The following is a 22,914-nucleotide window of genomic DNA, read 5'->3' on the forward strand; positions in this document are numbered from 1 at the left end:
GCAATAGTTGGCTACCTCTTGTTGCTCCAAGAAATCGCTCCTGAGACAAGGGTAAAGCCGTATCCTAAAGTAGATCTCCTTGTGTTTGGATCTCCTCCCCAATCAAAGTCACTCCAACCTCGGAGACTGGCTCGGTCCTTTGTTCCCCCTCCAGTGTTATTTTATGAGTCCAAGTTCCTTCGTACCTTGCAGATACCGCAAGATCCGCGATCCTGCGTCCCAATGAGTCTTCAAAGGTGTCTGCATAAATGAGCTCAACAACCCCACTAGAAAACTCAAGTCCAATCTGGTGTTTAGCAACCAAATCAATGAACCGACAAGCTTCCGATACAAGGATCATGTATAGTAAGTTTGGTATTTCGGTCAATCGGAGATGAAATAGGGTTGCACTTCTCGGGCTCAGCCTCTACAACCGATTGAGGTGGCTAGCTAGAACAATAGCCTGGGACTCATCCTCATACACATCTGGCTCTCGAAGAAGCGGGGGCTCCTCAACAGTGGAAGTTGGAACATGCTCATCAAAGACAACATCTCTGCTGACAAACAACCTCATTCCGCTCCAAGTCATATAACCTGTACCCTTTGGAAAGAGACTTATATCCCACAAAAACAAGCTTTTGGGCCTTTGAGTCAAGCTTCCCCCTTTGCTTCTTTGGTATGTGAACATAGGCATCACTCCCAAAAACATAGAAATGGGAGACATTTAGTTTCTTGCCAAAATAAGCCTCAAACAGAGTCATCTTAGGCACTCAAGTCGTCGAAGATCGGTTGAGGATATGGACAGCTGTGGCCATAGCCTCTCCCCAAAGTGGACGAGGAAGGTCTCGATGCTCTAACATCGTCCTTGCCATCTCCACCACAGTCCGATTCTTTCGTTGAACTACTCCATTCTCTGAAGGCGACCCTGTATTGGCCAGCTCCTGCTTGATGCCATGCTCCGCACAAAAGAAAACTCCCCTTCTTTGTCAGCCCGAACAGTCTTCACTTGCAATCTAGACTCCTTTTCCACCAAAGCATACCAATCCTTGAACCGAGCAAAGGCTTGGTCCTTCTGGGAAAGGAAATACACCCATGTGAACCTGCTACAATCATCCACAGGCAGCATGAAATACAAGGATCCTCCCAAAGATGGGGTTTGCATAGGTCCACACAAGTTAGTGTGAACCAACTCCATAGGTTTCGAAGCCCGCCTGGTAGCTTGCTTCGGAAAAGACTCCCTATGCTACTTCACACGAATGCAAGAACTGCAATGTCCCTGCTTGCTGCCAACATCTGGCGAGCCATCCACCATCTGGTCCCGAAAAGCCCGCCGCAGTGCATCTGCATTCAAGTGGCCAAAACGGAAACGCCACAAATCAATGTGTTGAGTACGTGTAAGAGAAGAGAGTGCTGAGAGTCTATAAATCCCATTCTCCACTCTGCCTTCCCAAACAACCTGGCATGTTGCTTTGTCCCGAATAGCAACAAAATGCTCATCAAACTCCACCCGCATGCCAACCTTGCAAACCTCATACACTAACAAAAGATGAAAGCCAAGAGATGGGACATAAAGAACCCAGGAGGAATGCTTCTCCCTCTGCCATCGGGAACAATCTCTAGCTTGCCCTCACTGTAAATCGGGATAGTGGACTTGTTACCAATAAAGATGTGACCTGTTTGCCTCCGAAGATCCTGTAACAATTCTCAGGAAGGAGTCATGTGCCTGGAAGCACCATTATCTAGAATCCACTCCCGAGTATCCCCAATGGTGAGACCAACCACCTCCTTGCTAGAAGATGAAGCTCCGGTGTCCATAATCTCCAAGTGCACAAAAGCAGGAGTCTTCGTGGCTGCAGAGCTGAGGAATCAGCACCTTTCTCGATGCTCCGCTGAGGACATTTCCTCCAATAATGACCCTTTTGGCCACAATGGTTACAGGTCTGCTCGGCCTTCAAAGCAACACGCTCTGAGTCGGGCTTCTTCTCAGAAGACTTCGAGTGTGAAGACTTCCCTTTGCCCTTGTTACTCTTGTTGTTGCGGCCTTTCGACCGCTGGCCAATCAAAGCCTCAGAACCTCCGCCCTGTGGAGGGTCCAGAAACCACTCTTCCTGGTCCAAAACCATCGGCACAAGCTCCTCCCATGTAATTGTGTTGAGCCTCCCACTGGTGATCAAAGAAGAATATAATGCTGAGTACTGACGGGATAGATGAGACAGCAAGGTGATGGCCATGTCCCCTGATGATATCTCCTTCCCAGCTTAAAGAACCTCCTGCTGAAGAGCCTGAAGTTTGTTTATGTGCTCTCACATCGTCGAAGACTTTGCAAGATTCATCGCTCGCATCTACACTTCCAAGGAAATTCTCTTCATGGGCAATACCTGATTGTACAAAGAGGCCAAGTGCTGCCAAATCCCTCGAGCCAGTGTCATGTGTTTGATATAGTTGATCACTTGGGGTGTGCAATTGAGGAAGATGAAAGAACAAACAAGGGCATTGACACAATCCCATGCTCTTTCTTAGTGGATAGTGAAAGTTCCTCCTCCTCCAACTCTAACCATGATGAAATCAGCAGACAAACTCCATTATTACCTTCCAAATGCCATAGTTGTTCCCGTCCAACTATCGGTCCACTGGGAACGTCACAAGGGTGGTGATCTTCACATGTTTCTCTGCCATCTCAAGCAAATTTGCCACATGTTTCTCTGCCATCTCAAGCAAATTTGCCATCTCGAAGGTTCACGTGGTTTTGTGAAGGGAGGGTCGGTGGGAAAAAAAATGAAGAAGAGGCCGCACTTAGATGCAAGGTGGCTCTCCAACCATGATGCCGCCTTCTATCTTCTTCTCCACATCCCGTACAGCCCAAAAATACTCCAATCAGCACCAAACCCAGTAGTCTTGAATGCTCTCACATCTCCAAAGCTTCAAGCCACCTGGGGCTCTGATACCATGTCAGAATGGGCAGCGGAAATGAGACAAACAACTGAGAGAACAGAAACGCAGAAATAAGTGCTGTATAAACTCTACTATATACACAATATCCGGTACAACTAAGTGTGGGGGGCTGGGGGGCAAGGCCCACAATATATACGGGCTGGGGCTGCTGGTCGTCCACTGCAAAACAGGCCGACAGCCCCAAGAAAGCCCACGACTGGGATAAAATCCAGTCGGCCAGCAAATGATGAGTCAGCCAGCAAAAAACAGCAAGTCAGCCATCAGATAACCAAGTCGGCCACCTCCTGGCAACAAAACTCCTACAGCCGACCAGGTAAAAAATAGAGCCCCCCCACGACTAGCAAAACTGGGGAAAATATGGACAATGGAAAAAATGGAGAAACACTCACACCGAGCGGGCACACCCACAACACTAGCCCTCACTCCCTGAAACCGGCCTTTAGAAATTTGATGGGCGGAGAAACAAACACTCGCACACAAAACACTTCATCACCCATGGGGACCTAGAAAAGGAAACAAACAGGGGGGGCTAGAGTGCTCCTGCAAATAGTACAAGGACACCGATTGGCCCCAAAACGCAGTGGTGCCCCTTGCGGTATTTCTTTACTTGATCAAATTTGAGTACAAAGTACAACTTGTAGAATCCTCTACCAATAGGATCCCTTATAGTTTCACCCAGGACTTCCAAAAAGAACTCTCGTTATTACAGCACAGCATACCATAGAGAAGGCACACCTGTACAACACCTCCCTGCTTGAAAAGGTCTTCTCCATCTCTACTATGGATCTCTCAAACCTTTTCCCAAACAGCAGTAGGGCCGTACCAAACCATATGTTCTTCCCTATAGCCATAGCTTGCATGTAACCTCGAGAAAACTACAACCTGTTCACATGAATCCAAAGACATGTTTTCCACATGAAACCAAAGACCTGTATCCGATAAACCAAACACCTGTATCCCATAAACCAAAGGCCTATTTCCTCGATACCGAAGTCCTGTTTCTTCTCGAAAACCAATGCCCTGTTTCCATGACATATATACCATCCAAGCACGGTTGCCAAAACCCAGAGAGAGAAAGATAGAAATAAAATGAAATGAAATGAAATATTAACGTCTCTAAGAGGCCATAGTGGCCTATGAGACCAAAACTGAGAGTACATCTGAAGTTGGTGTCTCATCAAAGAGAACAACTAAATGAGACTAAAAAGTACAATAAACTGATTGTCCTATAGTTATAAGAACAGAACTGTAAGACTCTGAGATGATAGTGAGTAGAAAATACTGGAAAATACTGAAAAACGTATATCAGGTAGATCCATGTATGTTGATCAGTTGAAGTGTTGCCCTCTCCTTAGATCAAGTATCTCCACCATGGGGCTGTCTAGAATGGAGAGGTCGTAGAAGTGAGGTAGGCGCCTCCGATGCCGAGCAATAATGGCTCTGATCTGGCGATGGTGAGGATCTTGTGGTCGGGATCCTGGTGGGCGTGGCCGACGAGCACGACATAAGATAACTGCTCTATCAGTGGTGACTCCCTGGGAGCGTGGTCGGTGTCGGTGGCCTGATGGCCCAATGGAGGAGGTATGAGGAGGTGTGTGGGCTGGGTTGCTGGTGCTGGTGCCGAAGAAATCTGTCAGGGTCCTCTGTCTAGGTACATCATGGCTTGGCCTCCTGTCTGCCAAGAGGGTCTCTCTGTGTCTCTTGAGCTCAAGTAGAAACAATCCCAGGCATCTCTGATCCTCAAACTCCATGACCCTGCGTAACGGCCCAAAACCCTCTCGGAAGAGGTAGTGATATCTCCCTCGGATCTCATAATAGAGTGTGCATCGGCAAATGTAGTGTTCCTCTGTCTCTACCTCCTGGTAGCATAGCTGACAAATGCGGTCATCCAAGATATGATGCACATATCGCCCTGTCTCAATCCGCAGCTGGTGTGATGAGGTCCGGATCTGTCCAATGGCACAACGTATCCCATGTGATAGGTGTACATCCATGTACGCCGGGCGGGTGATAAAATCATCTGGTGAGAGGTGTAGAAAATGGCTCTTGTAATGAGCCATTTTCGTGCCCAAGGGCTCAAGGGGGCTAGTCCATGTCCTCTCTATGTCCACTTTGATGATATCCATCCTGATCACGCGGTTTTGCTCTGAGCGGGTGGGATCCAAAAATGGACAATCCAGACTGTACTGAAAGGGTGGTAGTGCCTCTATCCACAAACCATGTAGGTCAAACCATGATCTCATCTAAGCGTACCAACAATGAGTATCTCCATCCTCTGCCAACTGTATGGATGAGGTCAATGCCAATCGGGAGTAATGTTTTGTCCCAATAGATATATTCAATAAATATATTAAAAAAAATCCTTTTTTTGTGAAAATTAAATCCGTGGCTCTGACAGCTTGCCTTGCACTGCCAGCCTCATAACAACAATACCGCACGGCGCAACTAAACGATGTAAACATCTCTCTGTATCTCTGCTGTTTTCTTTCTCTCTCTCGCACATCAACTCCCCTGCTGTCAAGCGACGGCACCTCCGTCGCCCGCCCGTGCCCTTTCCACTCCTCCAGTGAGCATTCGTCCATATACAACTCTCTGCCCACTTCGTAGAACGTCCGAGATCAGCCAGAGGGGTGGGAGCGGTGTGCCAATTTTTGATCAGCCGGAGCTCGACGCAAAGGCTTCTAGGCTTTTGAAGTCTTTTGACAGAGGGGACATCTTGGTGAGGAGGGAGAGGGGTTGGCTAAAGCCGCTCGTAGTCCAGTACACTTTGTAGGCGGAAGCGCGATGAGGCCCGCCGGAGAGGGGTGGGAGTGGGCATGGCTTTGGCGGAACCGGTAGCCGGTTCGTACGTCGAAGGTTGGCGTCGTAGTGGACCTTGCGTTCCAAGAGACCGTTGTGCCAGAGGATGGGCTTGAGCTTCTTGCATGCATCTTCTACATTGTTGTAGGCGCCCTTGAAGGTGGTGCCATAGTTGAAGCACACCATGATGGGGTAGCCTCGGAAGGTGAAGAAGTCAACTAGAAGGGCTAGGGACTCGATATCTATGGCGCCGCTCTCAAGTGAAGGCACCTCTGCCGGCCAGCCGTGCCCTTTCCACTCATCTAGCGGGCATTCGTCCATATACATCTCTTTGCCCACTTCGCAGAACGTCCGAATGCCAGCATAGTCATTGCCTTGGCCAAAGAGTAGTGTGTATCCTTGGAGTAGAAGGCGATGGGCGTGTAGGCGTTGGGTTTGCCTTCAGGCACGTGGGCGCTTGATGATGCATCATCCTTGGCAGGCCTGGTGTACTGTCCTGATCTATCTCCACAACAACGGCTTTTCCCTTCTCACCAGCTTCCACCTAACCTGTTGCTTGCTCCACAATATCTTCTTGCCGCCCAGATAGTCTCTGGTGTTCCACATGCCGTAGATGTTACCCTCTGTAGGGAGGTTAGGGTTAGCGTTTGCGAGACATTGCCGAAGAAAGGGTAGCTCTCTCTCTCTCTCTAACAGCAGGAGAAGACTTGGGGCTTGTGAAAGTATGGGGGAAGGAAGCATGGTGGCGATGCCAGGCAGAAGGCCGGGAAGAAGAAGAAGATGATGTCTTTGTGATACGCTGGCAACATTGAAGGCATGAGTTCCGTATCTCAGATGCTACTAATTAGTGTGATTAACATCAATGGCGCAGTGGCATTAATTGGTGTGATTATTAACATTGATGGGCATGCAATATATAATGTCTTGAATTAGACCGATTGGTGTGATTAGCATGATTAGGCAAGTGATATGAGTCTTAGATGATACTAAATAGAGTGATTAACATATTTGTGCATTTGACATAAGACTTAAAGGATACTAATTGGCATGATCTACGTTGGTAAGCATGGGATATAAGTCTTAAATGATAGTAATTGGCATGGAAGCATGGATTTTTATCTATTAACATTGAGTGCTTATTATCCTTGGATTATGGCTTTGTGCATGATTAATATCCATGGACTACCATGTAATGACATTGACATCGACATCGACATCGACATCGACATCGAGAGAGAGAGAGAGAGAGAGAGAGAGAGAGAGAGAGAGAGAGAGTTGTATTAACGTCTTCAAAAGGCCAAAATGACCTATGAGACCAAAAGGTTACATGATATCCATGAGGTACATCATCCTGGGTACAAAATGGTAATAAAGAAAGATAACAAAAATCTATAACTAAAAAATCTGATCTAGATACATGAGTAGAGAGCTCTCATATCACCCTCATACATCCCTCATGGGCCGCTATGACATGCTGCTCAAGGTGGTAAAACTGAGCTGGCGCGAGAAGGTCCTGCGATGATGGTCTGGATCCTCCTGTGGTGGCGTGGTCGTGGGCGAGGGCCATGGGGTCTGGGGCGTCGAGCTTTGCATAACTTAGTGGCTCTGTCGAATGTCACACCCCTCGGGCGAGCTCCTGCACTAGCCTGGTCCAGGTATGGTGGGTGGATCGGCCTTCAAAGTGCTGGTATGGAAGAAGGTGGTGAGAGCTCTCTGTGCTGGTCCTCGAGCAAGTACAGCTGATCTGGATCTCACTAAGGACTCCTTGTGTGTACGGAGCTCTAGAAGAAAAAGTCCCATGCATCTTTGATCCAGGAAGTCCATGATCCTGGAAAGTGGTCTGAACCCAGCTCGGAAGAGGTAGTGGAACCTCCCCCGAATCTCATAGTATACAGGGAATCGGCATATGTAATGATCCTCTATCTCGGGCTCTGTGTGACAGAGTTGGCATATCCTGTCCTCTGGTGCGACCGCCCTGGGCCCATATCTGGTAGTCTCTACTCTTAGGTGGTGGGACGAGGTGTGGATTTGGCTGATTGCACATCTCACCCCAAAAGATAGGTGTGTGTCCATGTAGCGTGGGCGGATGATGAAACTAGCCTCTGTCAGGCATAGGAGGTGATCTCTGTAGAAGGCCATCTTCGTCCCTAGTGGACGACTAGGTGAACTCCATGTCCTCTGAGTATCTAGTCTGACAATGTCCTTCCTGATAACCCTGTTTCACTCTATGCGGCTGAGAGCAAATGACGGGGCCTCTATGCTGTACTGGAACGGGGGGAGTGCCTCCATCTGCATACTGTGCATGCCAAACCAAGTGCCTACCTGTGCATACCAGCACTCTGTATCTCCCTCAAGTGTCAGCTGTCTCGAGGACTCCAGGGCTAGCCGGGGGTATTTATCTAGTGGAAGCTCCCATAGCCTGTGCCAATATGTCACTGTCTGGAATAGAGCCTGGGACGAGGTTTGGGTGGATGGGGGAGAGGTGGCTGCTCGGGGGCATGGTAGAGAGAGGTGGCATAGGTGTGCCAGGTGCCGGGTGAAGTAATAGGAGTCGGCAGGCGATGATCCTGGAAGATCCTCTAGGCCTCCTTATAGTCCTCCCAAGAAATAGCTGGTATAGCTCCTACTCAAGCCTGGCTAGGTAGGCTCTCTTCTTTCTCCGTTTGAGACGTCGAAAGATCACTCGCGCCTGCTAGTGAGTGGTGGATCCTAGCGCCACCTCCCGATGTAGATGGGCTCGGGTATCACGACATTCCTCGTCGTACCAACTATTCTGTGGGACAGTCCCTCTTGGTGATGTAGGGGGTTGCTTTGGAATGCGGGAAGGCGGCTGCAGCGGACGCATGGAGGGTGGCTGAGAGGTGTGTGGTAAGCTCATCAACTGGGATGTGGGGGTTGAGGTCGGAGAGGATGCGGTAGACGTGATCAGAATAGATGGAAGAGGTCTGAGAGAGAGAGAGAGAGAGAGAGAGAGAGAGAGAGAGAGAGAAATGAAATGGCATAAGGATAAGTTAAATATGCATATACATATGTATACTTGATTGCTTCTATGCATGGGTACATATAGATGTATAGGTATATTATTATGTGTGTGTATGTACACACACACACACACACACACATATGAATGCGTATTTATAATGTATAGATGTATGTGAACATATATATTTACAAAAACATAAATATATGTATATGTATGTAGGCATATATGTGTATATGTAAATATATATGGATAGACATTGTAGATGTATGTATATATGTTATATATGTTTGTGTGTGTTAGTTCCTAAAGTATGCATGTATGTGTGTATGTATATGCATCTCTATATTATTGTCTCCGCATGTATGTATACTTAGAATTGCATGTATATATATTTATATATATGTGTGTATATTTTGGCCAGTCAATAGCTTTCACATAAGCAAAGAGATTTTGTGTGCGTGTATAAATAGTAGAGAGAGAGAGAGAGAGAGAGAGAGAGAGAGAGAGAGAGAGATGTGTGTGCAAAGGGGAGAGACTCGCCCGTATATATGGACATAGCTTCTCTCTCTCATTCTCCCCCTGTGGTTTGTTGGTTTGTTTTTGAAAGAGATTGTTTTCTACGTGTTTGTCTATGTATGTGGAGAAGAGAGAGAGAGATTAAAGAGAGAAAGAGGGAGGGATAACTACGCATTTTTGCTACTATGCATGTTCGTGTGTGTGTGTGTGTGTGTGTGTAAGAGAGAGAGAGAGAGAGAGAGAGAGAGAGAGAGAGAGAGAGAGTGAGCCATAGATTATTCATAATGGCAGCATGCTCCTTTCTATGAGATCACTGAGACATTCTGTTTACTCCATTGCTTAGGGGGAATCCTTATGACGTTATATTTAAATAGATTTGGGTGAAGCTTAGGAGTCTGTTTTTAATTTTATGTTTCATTAGATGGCTACTTCCCATCAGAGATGGGTCACGATACTTCTTACTAAAAATAAAAGAGTACATATCTCTCTCCATTTGTCTATATATGCTAAGTTTGGTGCTCTTTTCAAAGAAAACGAAGTGCTTGAGGATCTCCCTTCATGGATATATATGCAAAGCATGGTGCCTTGATATACAAGTATGCCAAATTTGATGCGTTTGTCAAAGTCATCCATGACTACCAAAATGGTCTTCAAATTTAAGGCCTACTCTGTGGTATCCAAACCTCTCCCATCCGGAGGATGAATTGGGGGACTAGTATAAAAAACGCAAAACCTAATTTGGTTGCAAATGCAAAAACGTAAACTCTAATTTATTGCATGGAGTTCTTCCAAACCTTCATGCAAAAGAAGTTGGCTGTAAAGCTTTTATAGCTTAATTAACATGATTAATGACTTGATTAATGAACATAAGACAAATGCTGCAGGAAAAGACTGAGGGATTGCATTGAGACAAGGGCCTTTCTTAAATAGAGGCTGAAAAGGTACAATTGAAGTCACATCCTTGGGAAGGGGTGTGGCTCTTGAATCAATAGTTATGTCCGTAGGACTTAGGAGTGTATGTCTTTAATGAATAGGCATGTCCTTTGATAGTGACCCATGTGCAAGGGTGTGACCCTTCACAGGTGTCTTTACAGTTAATGAGAGATTAAGGAGTAATTAGGGAGAGATTAAGAGAGTTAGTCACAATCGTGACATTTCCTCCCACTTAAAATAAGACTCTGGCTAAGAAGAGATGGTTGTCTTTGAAAGAATTCCCGAAGAAGTTCTGGATATTTCTGTAAGTCTTCATCACTTTGCCGAGTAGAGTCAGAATCATCAAGATCTCTCCATTTAACCAAAAATTCTGTAGTGAGCTTATGTCGTGTTTCTTTTTGTCTGACATCAAGAATTTTCTTTGGAATTAAGAGTATGTGTTCATCTTCGATTTCTGGAAGATACTCCAAAACATCTTTGATTTCTGGAACATACTCCAAAACATCTAAAACTGGAAAATCACCGTCCACAAACTTCTTGAGCCAAGAAATATGGAAAGTTGGATGAATTCTACCCCAAGAAGGCGGTAATTCCAAATTATAACTGAGAGATGAGTTCTTCTTAATAATATGAAAGGGTCCATAATATCTTGGGTGAAGCTTTGGAAAGACTGATTTCACTGTCTTGTATTGATGAGGGGCAATATATAATAATACCAAGTCTCCTTCTTGAAATTCAATGTGACGACGATGCTTATTAGTTGTGCGGTGATATTGCTCTTGTACGGTGACCATCTTATCCTTAATCTGTAACATAATATCTTGCATCTCTTGAATGAGTTGGTCTGCTAAAGCCACTTTATGTTGAACAACAAATTTGGCAGGAACAAGGGGAGTATGGCCATAAGCTGCTTGAAAAGGTGTCATTCCAATAGCTGAATGATAAGAATTATCATAAGCAAATTCCACCAAAGGTAAATATTCTTCCCATGAAGCTAATCGAGACTGAACATAGTGATGCAGCATTTTGTCCAGAATCTGATTAACTCGTTCCGTTTGTCCATTTGTTTGTGGATGATAAACAGAGCTAAAGAGTAAATTCGTACCAAGAGACTTGAATATCGAAGTCCAAAAATGTCTTGTAAACTTTGGATCTCAATCAGAAACTATAGATTTTGGCAACCCATGAAGTTTGAAGATACATTGTATGAACAATATTGCAATATCCGAAGCCTGGGCTGCTTTCTTGCATGGAATGAAATGTGCCATCTTAGAAAACCTGTCAATCACCACAAGAATCTGTGTATTGCCTTTAGAAGAACGTGGCAATGAAGTGATAAAATCCAGACTAATACTTTCCCAGCGTTCATTGGGAACTGGTTGAAGAAGACCAGTTGGAACTTGTCTGCTAGCTTTCATACGTTGGCACGAAAGACATGCTGTGATAAACTTAATAATGTCTTGCTTCATTTGAGGCCAATAGTATGTAGCCGTCAAAAGACGATACGTCTTGTTGCTGCCTGGGTGTGCAGCATAAGTGACCTCGTGATGTTCTTTCACCAAGACTCTTCGAACATGAGTATCATGAGGTACACAAATACGGTCCTGATAATATAGTAAACCATCCACTAATGTATATGCTCCATAAATCTTCAATTCGGAAGGAGTTGCATTCTGAGAATTGAGAATTCGAAATGCATTTCCAAAATCACGATCCTTTGAATAACGATCCTTGAAACTTTGAGGTATATCCATTTCAACTGTAGAAATAGCCAAGACCGAAGCTGGCACACGACTGAGAGCATCTACAACCACATTGGTGAGACCAGGAACATACTCAATTGTCATATGAAACCATCGGAACCATCGGCAAGCTCTACTTCATAAATAACAGCACTTTGAGAAGTCCGAATCTTCAATCTCTAGGTCAAGGTGGTTCCCACAAAGTTATGAGAACACCCATTGTTGATGAGCACATGAATAGGGTGATTGGAAATAGAACCTTGAAGAACCAAAACCTGAGTAGACCGCTCGGGTAACGGTGAAGAGGCAGATTGAGCTGTGGCGGTAGCGGTGATCACCGAAGCATGTGCAAATAGCATGGTGATTAACCGCATGCTTTCCTTTGTCAGCAATTGGGGGTTTCTCCTCGGAAGTGGAGGGTTCAACATTAGAATTCTGTCGATGGGTTGGACTCAAACCAACGATGAGGTCCATTGCAAATTATGCACAATCCTGTTTTTTATTAAAGGAACAGCGGAAGGACGAGGATTGCGAGAGTGGTCACGTCCCTGGTCCCGTCCACGATCCGAATTGCGTGGTTGGAAGGACCGAGGACGTCGGGATTGAAGAGAGGATGATTCTTCTGGTCGGCGAGGTTGTTGAGAATAATTCCATTGGGGATTAGGCCGGGAGGTAGAAGTGCGTGAAGATTCTCTTCGACTATCAAGGTTCATACGAGACCCATTGGCTTTCTGAAAGGCATTAGCTCGACTGGAAGAGGCCGAATTTCGAGAATTAATGTCTGCTACGCGCTCGGCATAATGTATGGCATCGGCAAGATCGATAGGATTATATTTTTGGACATCGGCACGCAGTGTGGGGTTAAGACCTTCAACGAAGGCATGGAGTTCGTCCGCTGGGGACAAGGAGTCAATCTCTAGTATCAAGTTGGTGAACTGGGAGATATAAGTGCGGCATTTGTAAATCTAGTGAGGAGAGGCTACATGCTGGTGATGCGGCTATGGAGCATCCAGTATAATGAGGGCGATCCTCTGGGACTTGGCTCGCACGAGAGTCTGCTACTGGAGAAGAAGGTATAGGGGTAGGGGCAGCTGCTGGTGTCAAAGGTATAATCTGGTGTAGAAGGGCGCATCGTGAACGAAGATGGATAAATGTTCTCAGAATAGGTGCAATATTCATGAAAAATGATGCTGCACTCGGGAAGGATAGCGCCCAGGTAAGGATGACGCCCGAGTATAAAATAGTAATGATCCAGATCTTGTGCGGAAGTACGAACACGGATCACCCACACATCGAACTCTCGGAGGTGAGAAGTCGGTGTGGCTATCTGAACACGGTAATGAGTGGGCTGTAAAGAGGGGGGCACACTCCTTGGAACAGGGGCAGAGTCCGGTGGAGAAACACGGGTAGGAGAGGGCACTATGGACTTTGAGGGTGATCCTGTAAATAACTGAAGTCATAAGGTTTAGGGTTTAGCTTTACAGCCTTGTCGGTTTTGCTCTGAGACCAATGTGATATGCTAACTATGCAGAGGCATGTTTAATATATAATTAACGCTAACCATTGTAGATTCACGCTAATCAAACTACTCCTAAGAAACACAATAGATGAGATGTAAACCTTAGCCTACTGTATACTCCAAAACATGAATATGTACAATGATGATCTTGGATCTTGATTGAGATCCATTTAATGCCTGCCTATCCACTGAGCCCACAAAAGGTTCCTGGATGTCCTCCAGTTGTGCATGCTCTAACACACATGAGGGTGGTGTGTCTTGTTGCAGCTTGCCTTCTTGGTGATTCACAATGTTTCCTTGCTGCCTTGGTTGTGGTTTTGCATACTCTGGCTAATGGATTCTTACAAATGACTCTTGACCTGCCTTTATATTGGAATCTGATAGTAGGTCCTGGGCACCTTTGGGTGCCTATTGGCTGTCAAAACTGCTCCAATGGGTTCATACTCTCGTTCAGATCTTCCCCTTCAGGTGGCTGCAGTAGAGAAATATGTCCATGAGCATCCCGCTTAGGGGATACACATGACAAGTCGGTTTGCAACTTAAGCTAATTGTGCATGTAAATTTGAACTGTTATGAAACATTTACATTGTTCAGTTTTTCAGTGATTTATTTATAGTTTAGGTATTTTCTATGTTTTGATTGAATTTGTAGAAGTATTCCGCTTCTCTCTCAAAGCTAAGCCTTGCATTTGGAGTCATAGCTTTTTGTGGTGGTTCTTTTTTTTTTTGCCATCAACAATTGTTGGGCAACTTGTGGATCAACAAGGTAAACACTTCTGTGGGAAAAAAGTTTAGGGTCTTATCTTCTAGATTGAGCGAGTTACCACTTGCTTCACAGCCTTGCTGGGACTGTGCCATGAGACCATAAAGGGGTCCGCTACTCCTCAAGACTGTGCAGTATCTGGACAGATATCATGCACACTGTATGCATCCAACAGTTTCAGTTCCTAACCCTATGGTGCTTCAAATAGTCCTCCCTTTAGAAGAGACTTCTTCAGGTCAATTGCAATAGAGAAGGTTCAAATTGCAACTGACTTCTGTCAAAGAGCTTTAAGTCAATTGCAATTGAGAAGGATCAAATTGCAACTGGCTTCTGTCAAAGAGCTTCAAGTCGATTGCAAGTGAGAAGGATCAAATTGTGTTTCATACTGAAGGGAATTGTTCATTGTTTTTTCCAGAAAAGAGACTTCTATTAAGTAATATAAAATCATACAAAGGGAGATCTCTGTTAGAATTTGTGCATCTCTGTGTTTTGGGGCTTTACCATTTATTTGGTATTTTACTGTATTTTCTCCTATTTATTTGTCCAGGGCCAGTCAGCCAGCCCTAGAGGCAGTCGGCCAGGTCTCTCTTGCACTATATAAGGAGTTCCCCATTATTCACTCATTCATCCACTTCCCTTGCACATAGTTCAACACTCAGTTGCTGCCCATTGCCATTGTAAAGCTTTACTGCTGTTATAAAAGGTGATCTTGTCCAACTCCCTCATGGGGCGTTCGTCAAGCCAAAAGGCATGACCACAAATTCATAATGGGTCCGTTCTGTACGGAAGTTGTCTTGGGGATGTCCCCCTCAACAATCCTTACCTGGTGGTACCCACTCTTCAAATCGAGTTTCGAGAACACCTTAGCCCCATTTAGCCTCTCGAGAATATAATCTATTCGGGGTATCGGGAATCTACTTTTAATAGTTAGCTTATTGAGTGCACGATAATGGACACACAATTGAGAAGACCCATCTTTCTTCTTAACAAACAAGATCGATGCTTGAGTTGGCGGTCCAACTCTGATTCCATTGCCTTGGAAAGGCGATATGGGAACTTGCTCGGGGGTTTGGAGCTTGGGAGGAGGTCGATCTTGTGGTCGTCCGGTCTGGACGGGGGGAGCTGGGGAGGGAGATTGTACGGAAGAAAAATCTTCTGGAACTTTTCATGGAGAGCCAAATACTTCTTGGAAGCACTAGCCACCGTTTGGGCGGTCTGGATGTAAATCATCGCACAATGTGTGCCTTTCCCGATGGCTCGTTTAGCTTGCAAGTGGCTTATAAGCAGAGAGTTCGGGATTCTTGGCTCACACTTAATGGTCACTGGGGCATTGGACACATTCTGGCTAATCTGGAAAGTGTGCTCGTCCCACTTGACATCAAGAAGGAACTTGTGAAACCACTGAATGCCCAAGATTATGTCTTCTCCTACAAGAGGGGCAACCATAAAATCACGCACAAACTCTATGCCCTGAATGACTAATTTAGCACCTAGAGCTTTATACTTTGCGCTCGTCGTCATGCCTGTGCTAAAACCCTCAACTTGCTTGTCCACCGAAGGCAGGACGAAACGGGCACGCTGAGCGGCTTGTTCCGTGACCACGTTCTCCGTGCTACCGTTGTCAAACAAGACGACGACTCTTTGGCCACCTATGCCTCGAGGTGTTAGCCTTGGGAGTAGCCGGTTGGGAAGTCTTGGGCTTTCCGCCATTGTGCTTCATTTCAGCACTCTGCGCAAGCGAGAGTGCGTCTTCGAAGGTGGCTGGCCTAAACATACGCACCTCCCACTGGATTTGCATGTCAAGGCTATACAGGAATTGCCCTTTCTTGTCCGTATCAGATAAGCCCAACTGCAAACATAAGTTTGAAATTTTATTAGCAAATTGAAGGACTGGTTGCACGTTCTGACACGCTCCCCTAAACTTGTCTTCGAGTCACTCAAGGTAATGGGGCGGTAGAAACCGCTGCTTAAGGTTGTGGACAAACTCGTCCCAAACATAAGCTGCCATACCTAAGCTAGTGTGGGCATGAGCCCACATGGTCCACCAAGGAATGGCCTCACCTTCCAAGTACCAACTAGCTAAGACCACCCTGTTAGTATCACTTTTTCGAACTGCGGCAAAGTAAGCTTCAAATTGATGCAACCATGAATAAAGAGTTGTGGGGTCGAGTTTACCATTATACTTACTGAAATTCATTTTCTCGGGAAATGATTTGGGGAACCCGTCGGTGTCAGTCTTCCACTTCCCTTGCACATAGTTCAACACTCAGTTGCTGGCCATTGCCATTGTAAAGCTTTACTGTTGTTATAAAAGGTGATCTTGTCCAACTCCCTCGAGGTAGGGAGATCTCAAACCAATGGGGGACACTATGCTGCCATAAAAGCCCCGTAGGAGTGGAGGAGATGAAAATACCATGGTTCTACTCTCTCATAAATCTTCTGTGTTTTGTTTGCACAGCTCGAGAAAATCCCTGTATATAGGCCTAGGTGGCCAAAAGAGCATGACTGATGTCACTCCATATACTGCAAATACACTGGGTGTCATAAACATGAATACCCTTGAAGGCCTCTGAGCATCTAGTCTTCCAGATATGCCACGCAGCGATACTAGCATTAATCTCCCAGGTGGTGTCAATACTTAGCGGAGGTGGTGTGTATCGTAATTGGGGGATATCCTAAAAGCAAACATCTCTGAGCTATGCCCCTACGGACAAGCATAACAGTATCTGCTCCCCTACCCTCAAAAAGAAGCTGTGGGCCAGATATAGTCAACCATCCAATAGCACCTCAAGTAATATAGATAGGATCACTCCTCAATCTGTCCAAGAGATGAGCTATAGATACCTAGATGCTATGTGTTCCTTTGCACTCCATAAGCAATGATACATTGTCTTGGATGGAGTTGGGCATCTAGGAGAAGAGGGATCCATGCCAAAAAAGGATCTCCACCCAGCCATAATCTCCTCTGAAAGGGGGGTGTAATAATGTCATACGCCTCCCAGTGAGGCCTAAGTGGGAACTCTTTGGGTCTCTCCAAGCATGAGCAACTTGGCGTTACACAGTGTAGCTGAAGAAAGGTATGCTCCTCATGGGGTTAGCAACATGAGTCCATTCCCACTCACTAGGGTCCTAGTGTAGATATCTGATAGGGCATCCACCATATATCATAGGCGCCACGAGTCACGAGAACCATCACTGGGGAAGGGTCAGTATACCGACGCTTCCCAGAGCAACCCACTTCTCTCACTGGACGGATTACATAGCCTAGTGAAAAAACCTCCTGTACATCACATCTCTCCATCCGCCATCCAGATTGAATGGAATAGAAGGCAACACCCTCTTCCTCCTCTGGCTTCAGGAATCCAACACATGAAGGGGCACATCTGTCCCAGAAAAAAATCCCAACCACAAATGATGATACTCATGTAAAAATGTACCAGTGATCAAGTGGTTAGGTATAGTTGCATTAATCTGTGCAATCCATTGGTGACTCTCTCTGAGATGCTAGGTAGTTGCCTCTCATCATCTGGAAGACACTTAAAATTTTTCCAGCCAAGTACTATTGCTGCACATCTCTCCGAGCTTGGCCACTGCATATACCTTGCTGCACCCAAGGGTCTGCCAAGATCATCTTTGATAAGGTTGTTCCTCATAATGGGTTGCCTGTCAACCTCATCTATTGAGCTTGGGGGGTCTATGATGTAAAAATAGCCTCATGCTGCTCGAAGCCTGGATTATGGAAGAAACCAATGGGGAGGACTGTGGGCAGTAATTTGCCTCAAAGAAAATAAAATGTGCTATGCCTCTACTCACCACCGCTCTTAGGGACACATTTAAGAATATGCTACATGAAATCCTTCCAAGGCTCAGTACCAGGAAGGAATGCCCTAACCACCACATATCCTATAATGTCATAGTGATCTCATCCCCAATGCCATCCCAAAAACTCACAAAAATAGGGGAAAATACATGGAAAAACAGGGGAAAAATGGAGAAACACCTAATGGGCGGGCACACCCACAACAGAGGCCCTAGTGTGTAATGTACAGACAGGAGATGACTGCTAACGAATGGGGCATCAAGTCATACACAAAGTCATCTGAAATGAGCCTAGGCAGGGACTCCAAAGCCTTCTGATGTGCCCTATCCCTCTGAGGGTCACATCTCTACAGATAACAAGCCGCAGTAAAATTCCGAGGCGATCGTCCTGACCATGTCATCTGACTGGAGCACTCCCTACGAGTCTTGCAGCTGTTTAACGCATTCCTTGTTATGGGAGAGGCCATGAGGAGCAAAGAAATGCAGTTACATCTACCTTCCATCTGAATCCAGAATGACTCCTGTTGCATGATAACGAGAGTCTGCAGGCTGCTCAAAAGAGTCCTACAACTCAGCCCTAATGGTGCATAATGCATCTAAGATCACTATGTCAGAATATGCAGCGGAAATGATAACCAAACTTGGGTAGACAAGAGCAAGTAGACTGCAGAAAATAAACAGCACAAGAAACACAGAGAGATAGGTGTGTAAACTCTTCTCTATACACAAGATCCCGAGAAAACTGAATGAGGAAGTGGTGGGGGCAAGGGGCCTATATATACATCCCTGGGAGAGCAGTCGGCCAGCATATAAAGTGCCCACGACTGCTGAAAATGGTCCCACGACTGCATAAATGCAGTCGGCCAGCAGATGAATGCCCACGACTGAGAAACTCCAGTCGGCCAGCAGCCCAGTAGCCCACGACTGATAAACATGCAGTCGGCCAGCACTGGAGTGCTCCTGGCATCCTCTGGCAACCCTCCCACCACTAGGAAAAATGGGAAAAAATAGGGAAAAAATACGGGGAGTGTGGAAAAATGATAAAACACCTTATACAGGGCGGGCACACCCACAACAGAGGCCCTGGTGTATGAATATAGACAGGAGATGACTTCTAACACCCCCTCTCAGCTCTTGGCTGTGAAACCAACCCAAGGGAGCTGGAGTGCCACCTGAGCGTAGCCTGAGGTAGAGACTTCGTGAAGAGGTCCGCCGCATTGTCCTCCGTCGAACAATAAAGTAGCAAGATGTCACCAGCCAAGATCTTCTCACGTACAAAGTGATACTGTATCTCTATATGCTTGGTCCGGGCATGGAAAACCGGGTTCCGAGCAATAGCTATACAACTCTGGCAATAGTTGGCTGCCTCTTGCTGCTCCAAGAAACTGCTCCTGAGCCGAGGGTAAAACTGTATCCTGAAGTAGATCTCCTCGTGTCTGGATCTCCTCCCCAATCTGAGTCACTCCAACCTTGGAGCTTGACTCCATTCCCTCCTGTGTAAAAGAGTCCCAGATCCTTCGTACTCTGCAGATACCGCAAGATCGGCAATCTTGCGTCCCAATGAGGCTTCAATGGCGTCTGCATAAAAGAGCTCAACAGCCCCACGGAGAAGCTCAAGTCCAATCTGGTGTTCAGCAACCAGATCAATGAACCAACCAACTTCCGGTACTACGAGGCATCAACTGGCTCACAAGGATCTGTAACGGTTAACTTTGTGTTCGGGTCCATCAGCGAAGTAATAGGCTTGCAGTTCTCCATCCCAAAGGCCTCAAGCAACTCATGAACATACCGCTGCTGAGAGACGAAAAACCCCCTCTGGGTCTGCCAGATCTCCAATCCCAAAAAGAAGTGGAGTAAGCCTAAGTCGGTTATCTCAAACTCTTTTGACAAGGCAGCCTTCGTCACTCCAATGTGCTCCACATGACCGCCGGTGAGAATGAGATCATCCACATAAAGGATGATGAGCGTGACCATGCCGCGTTCCCGAAAGAGATACAGGTTCGGATCTGCAACCGATCTCTGAAATCCAGTCTGAATAAAGAAGGAATCAATCTTCTGATTCCAAGCCCTGGCGAGCCTGCTTAAGACCATACAAGGCCTTACGTAACCTGTAAACCATCCCCTCCGATCCTGGAACAATAAAGCCGGGAGGCTGCTCAACGTACACTTCCTCCTGCAGGTCACCATTAAGGAACACAGATTTTACATCCATTTGATACACGGGCCACCTCTAAGAAGAAGCAAGGGCAAGAACGGTCCAAATCGTGGTCATCCGCGCTGTCGGTGCAAAAGTATCCTCGTAGTCGATGCCTGGCCGCTGAGCATAACCTTTAGCCACAAGCCTGGCTTTGTGTTTGTCCACTGACCCATCAGACGCGTATTTGGTCTTAAAGACCCATTTGACACCAATGACTGACCGCTTCGACGGCCTCGGTACCAACTCCCAAGTGTTGTTCTTCTCGATGGCATCAAGTTCCACCTGCATGGCTTTCCTCCAAGTATCCTGTGAAAGGGCTTCCTTTTACGGAAGTGGGCTCTTTATCCCGCATGATACGAGACATCAAAGCATAGTTCACCTGAAGAAGCTCCGCCGTGTTGCTCTTATCTCGGACTCGATGTGATCTTCGAGGGCCGTCCTCTGTGGTCCACTCGAAGGGTAGCTTCGTGACACCTGACTCCCTCAGGGTGTCTAACAACCACCTAGGTACTCGAACAGATCGTGGAGCCTCCTGTGATCGCGGGGGCTCTACTCCAGCGGCTCAACCTCCTGTGAAGACTGAGGTGGATCAACTGGAATGATAGACTGGGAATCATCATCAGCCTCCTCTGGATCTCCAAGAAGTGGCGGCTCCTCGACAGTGGATGCTGGAACATGCTCGTCAAAGACCACATCCCGGCTGACAATATCTCATTCCTCTCTGGAGCATACAACCTGTATCCCTTGGAAAGAGAGTTATACCCCACAAATACCAGCTTGCGGGACTTGGAGTCAAGCTTCCCCCTCTGCTTCTTCGGAATATGTACTTACGCGTCACTCCCAAAGACACGGAAGTGCGAGACATCGGGTTTCCTGCCAAAATATGCCTCAAATGGAGTCATATGGGGTACAGAAGTCGTTGGAGAGCGGTTAATGGTATGGACAGCCGTTGCCACAGCCTCACCCCAAAGTGGACGAGGAAGATCACGATGCAGAGCAAGTAGATTGCAGAAAATAAACAGCACAAGAAACACAGAGAGATAGGTGTGTAAACTCTTCTCTATACACAAGATCCCGAGAAAACTGAATGAGGAAGTGGTGGGGGCAAGGGGCCTATATATACATCCCTGGGAGAGCAGTCGGCCAGCATATAAAGTGCCCACGACTGCTGAAAATGGTCCCACGACTGCATAAATGCAGTCGGCCAGCAGATGAATGCCCATGACTGAGAAACTCCAGTCGGCCAGCAGCCCAGTAGCCCACGACTGATAAACATGCAGTCGGCCAGCACTGGAGTGCTCCTGGCATCCTCTGGCAACCCTCCCACCACTAGGAAAAATGGGAAAAAATAGGGAAAAAATACAGGGAGTGTAGAAAAATGATAAAACACCTTATACAGGGCAGGCACACCCACAACAGAGGCCCTGGTGTATGAATATAGACAGGAGATGACTTCTAACACACTGGGCATAAGGGTGTTTCTCAAGTTCCCTTTGTAAAGCACACATTTTACGCCTACTGGTTAGGGCCACCCTGTGATAAAGATCACTGACTTTTTGCCAAGAGTCAGGATCATCACAAGCTCTCCAAAAATCCATCACCTACCGAGGTAACTCTGCATCTGAGTAAAGAGACTCTGGTATGCGTACTCGGGGAGGAGAGTTCTGGCTCAAGTGCCTAATCATCAACATAATAGCAGGCCAATGGGGCATAAATGCAATATGCACGACTCCTGTGATTAATCCAAGGAAAGAGGAGTGAATCTGGCTTCCTATGGAAGAGCCATCCTCTGACCAAGAGTCCCTGCCATGAAAGGAAAAGACAAACACACTTTTCAGATGTTTCGTTCAGAAAAACACTTATTTCAGGTCTTTTTACATGATGATTTCCTTTGGGCTCAAATCTGTAGTGCGTGCATTTTTGGAGTCAATCACATCCATACATTGTGTGGCTTTGTATGTGTCCAGCTCATTTTCGATCTCCAAGTTCCATTTGGATAGATGCATACGTTCATTTCAGAAGACAAACAACACGATTATGACATGCAACCAATGTAAGTGATTGGGAGGTCTCATTAGCAAAGGTAACAAATAATTTAACATGGCTAGAAACTGGGAGGAAAGTAAGCACACAACGAGTTGAGAACAAATGGTAATGGCCAGCATGATGGCTTTCCTCTATACACCTGTGGCAATAGTGAAAACAGTACATCTAAAGATGTAGGGGATGAGAAGCCCCTCCGTCTATGCAGCCAAGTGTGTCACACAAACGACCATAGATCACAGTGGTTTATGCATGAAGACTGGCGACAATTTTTTGTTTTGTTTTAACCCAGTCGTGTAAGCCAAGCTTATGTGTGAGTGGAAGTTATACACAATATTTGGATTGTTGTTTTTCTGTGTTTTAGATGAGAAGGAAGTCCTTGAGGAGGAAGCTCTTTGTAGAATATGCATGCTGGAGCTTGATGAAGGGAATGAAACATTCAAGATGGAGTGCAGCTGCAAGGGCGAGCTAGCTTTGGCACACAATGACTGTGCTGTCAAATGGTTCAGTATCAAAGGAAATAATCTATGTGATATTTGTAACAGCACAGTGTGCAACCTCCCTGTGTTTATATTTTGCCGGACACCATCTTTGCATTGTGATAATGGATCTGTAGCGGAAGATGAAGAAAGCAGGTAAAGCATTTGAGCGAGAGTATAGGAACATGTGC

General features: G+C 46.1%; 1 protein-coding gene across 1 annotated transcript in view; it reads left to right on the forward strand.

The window, feature by feature from the left end:
* Positions 1-22,914, forward strand: part of LOC147620856 (uncharacterized) — a 50,811-nt gene that overhangs the window by 26,704 nt on the left and 1,193 nt on the right. The window contains exon 3 of the mRNA XM_086825121.1: positions 22,609-22,879. Within this exon, the coding sequence (XP_086681247.1) occupies positions 22,609-22,879 (271 nt within the window). The remainder of the gene's footprint in view (positions 1-22,608; positions 22,880-22,914) is intronic.

This window comes from Cibotium barometz, chromosome 31, assembly GCF_041138505.1.
Source record: "Cibotium barometz isolate CiBa-2024 chromosome 31, ASM4113850v1, whole genome shotgun sequence".
Lineage (NCBI taxonomy): Eukaryota > Viridiplantae > Streptophyta > Polypodiopsida > Cyatheales > Cibotiaceae > Cibotium > Cibotium barometz.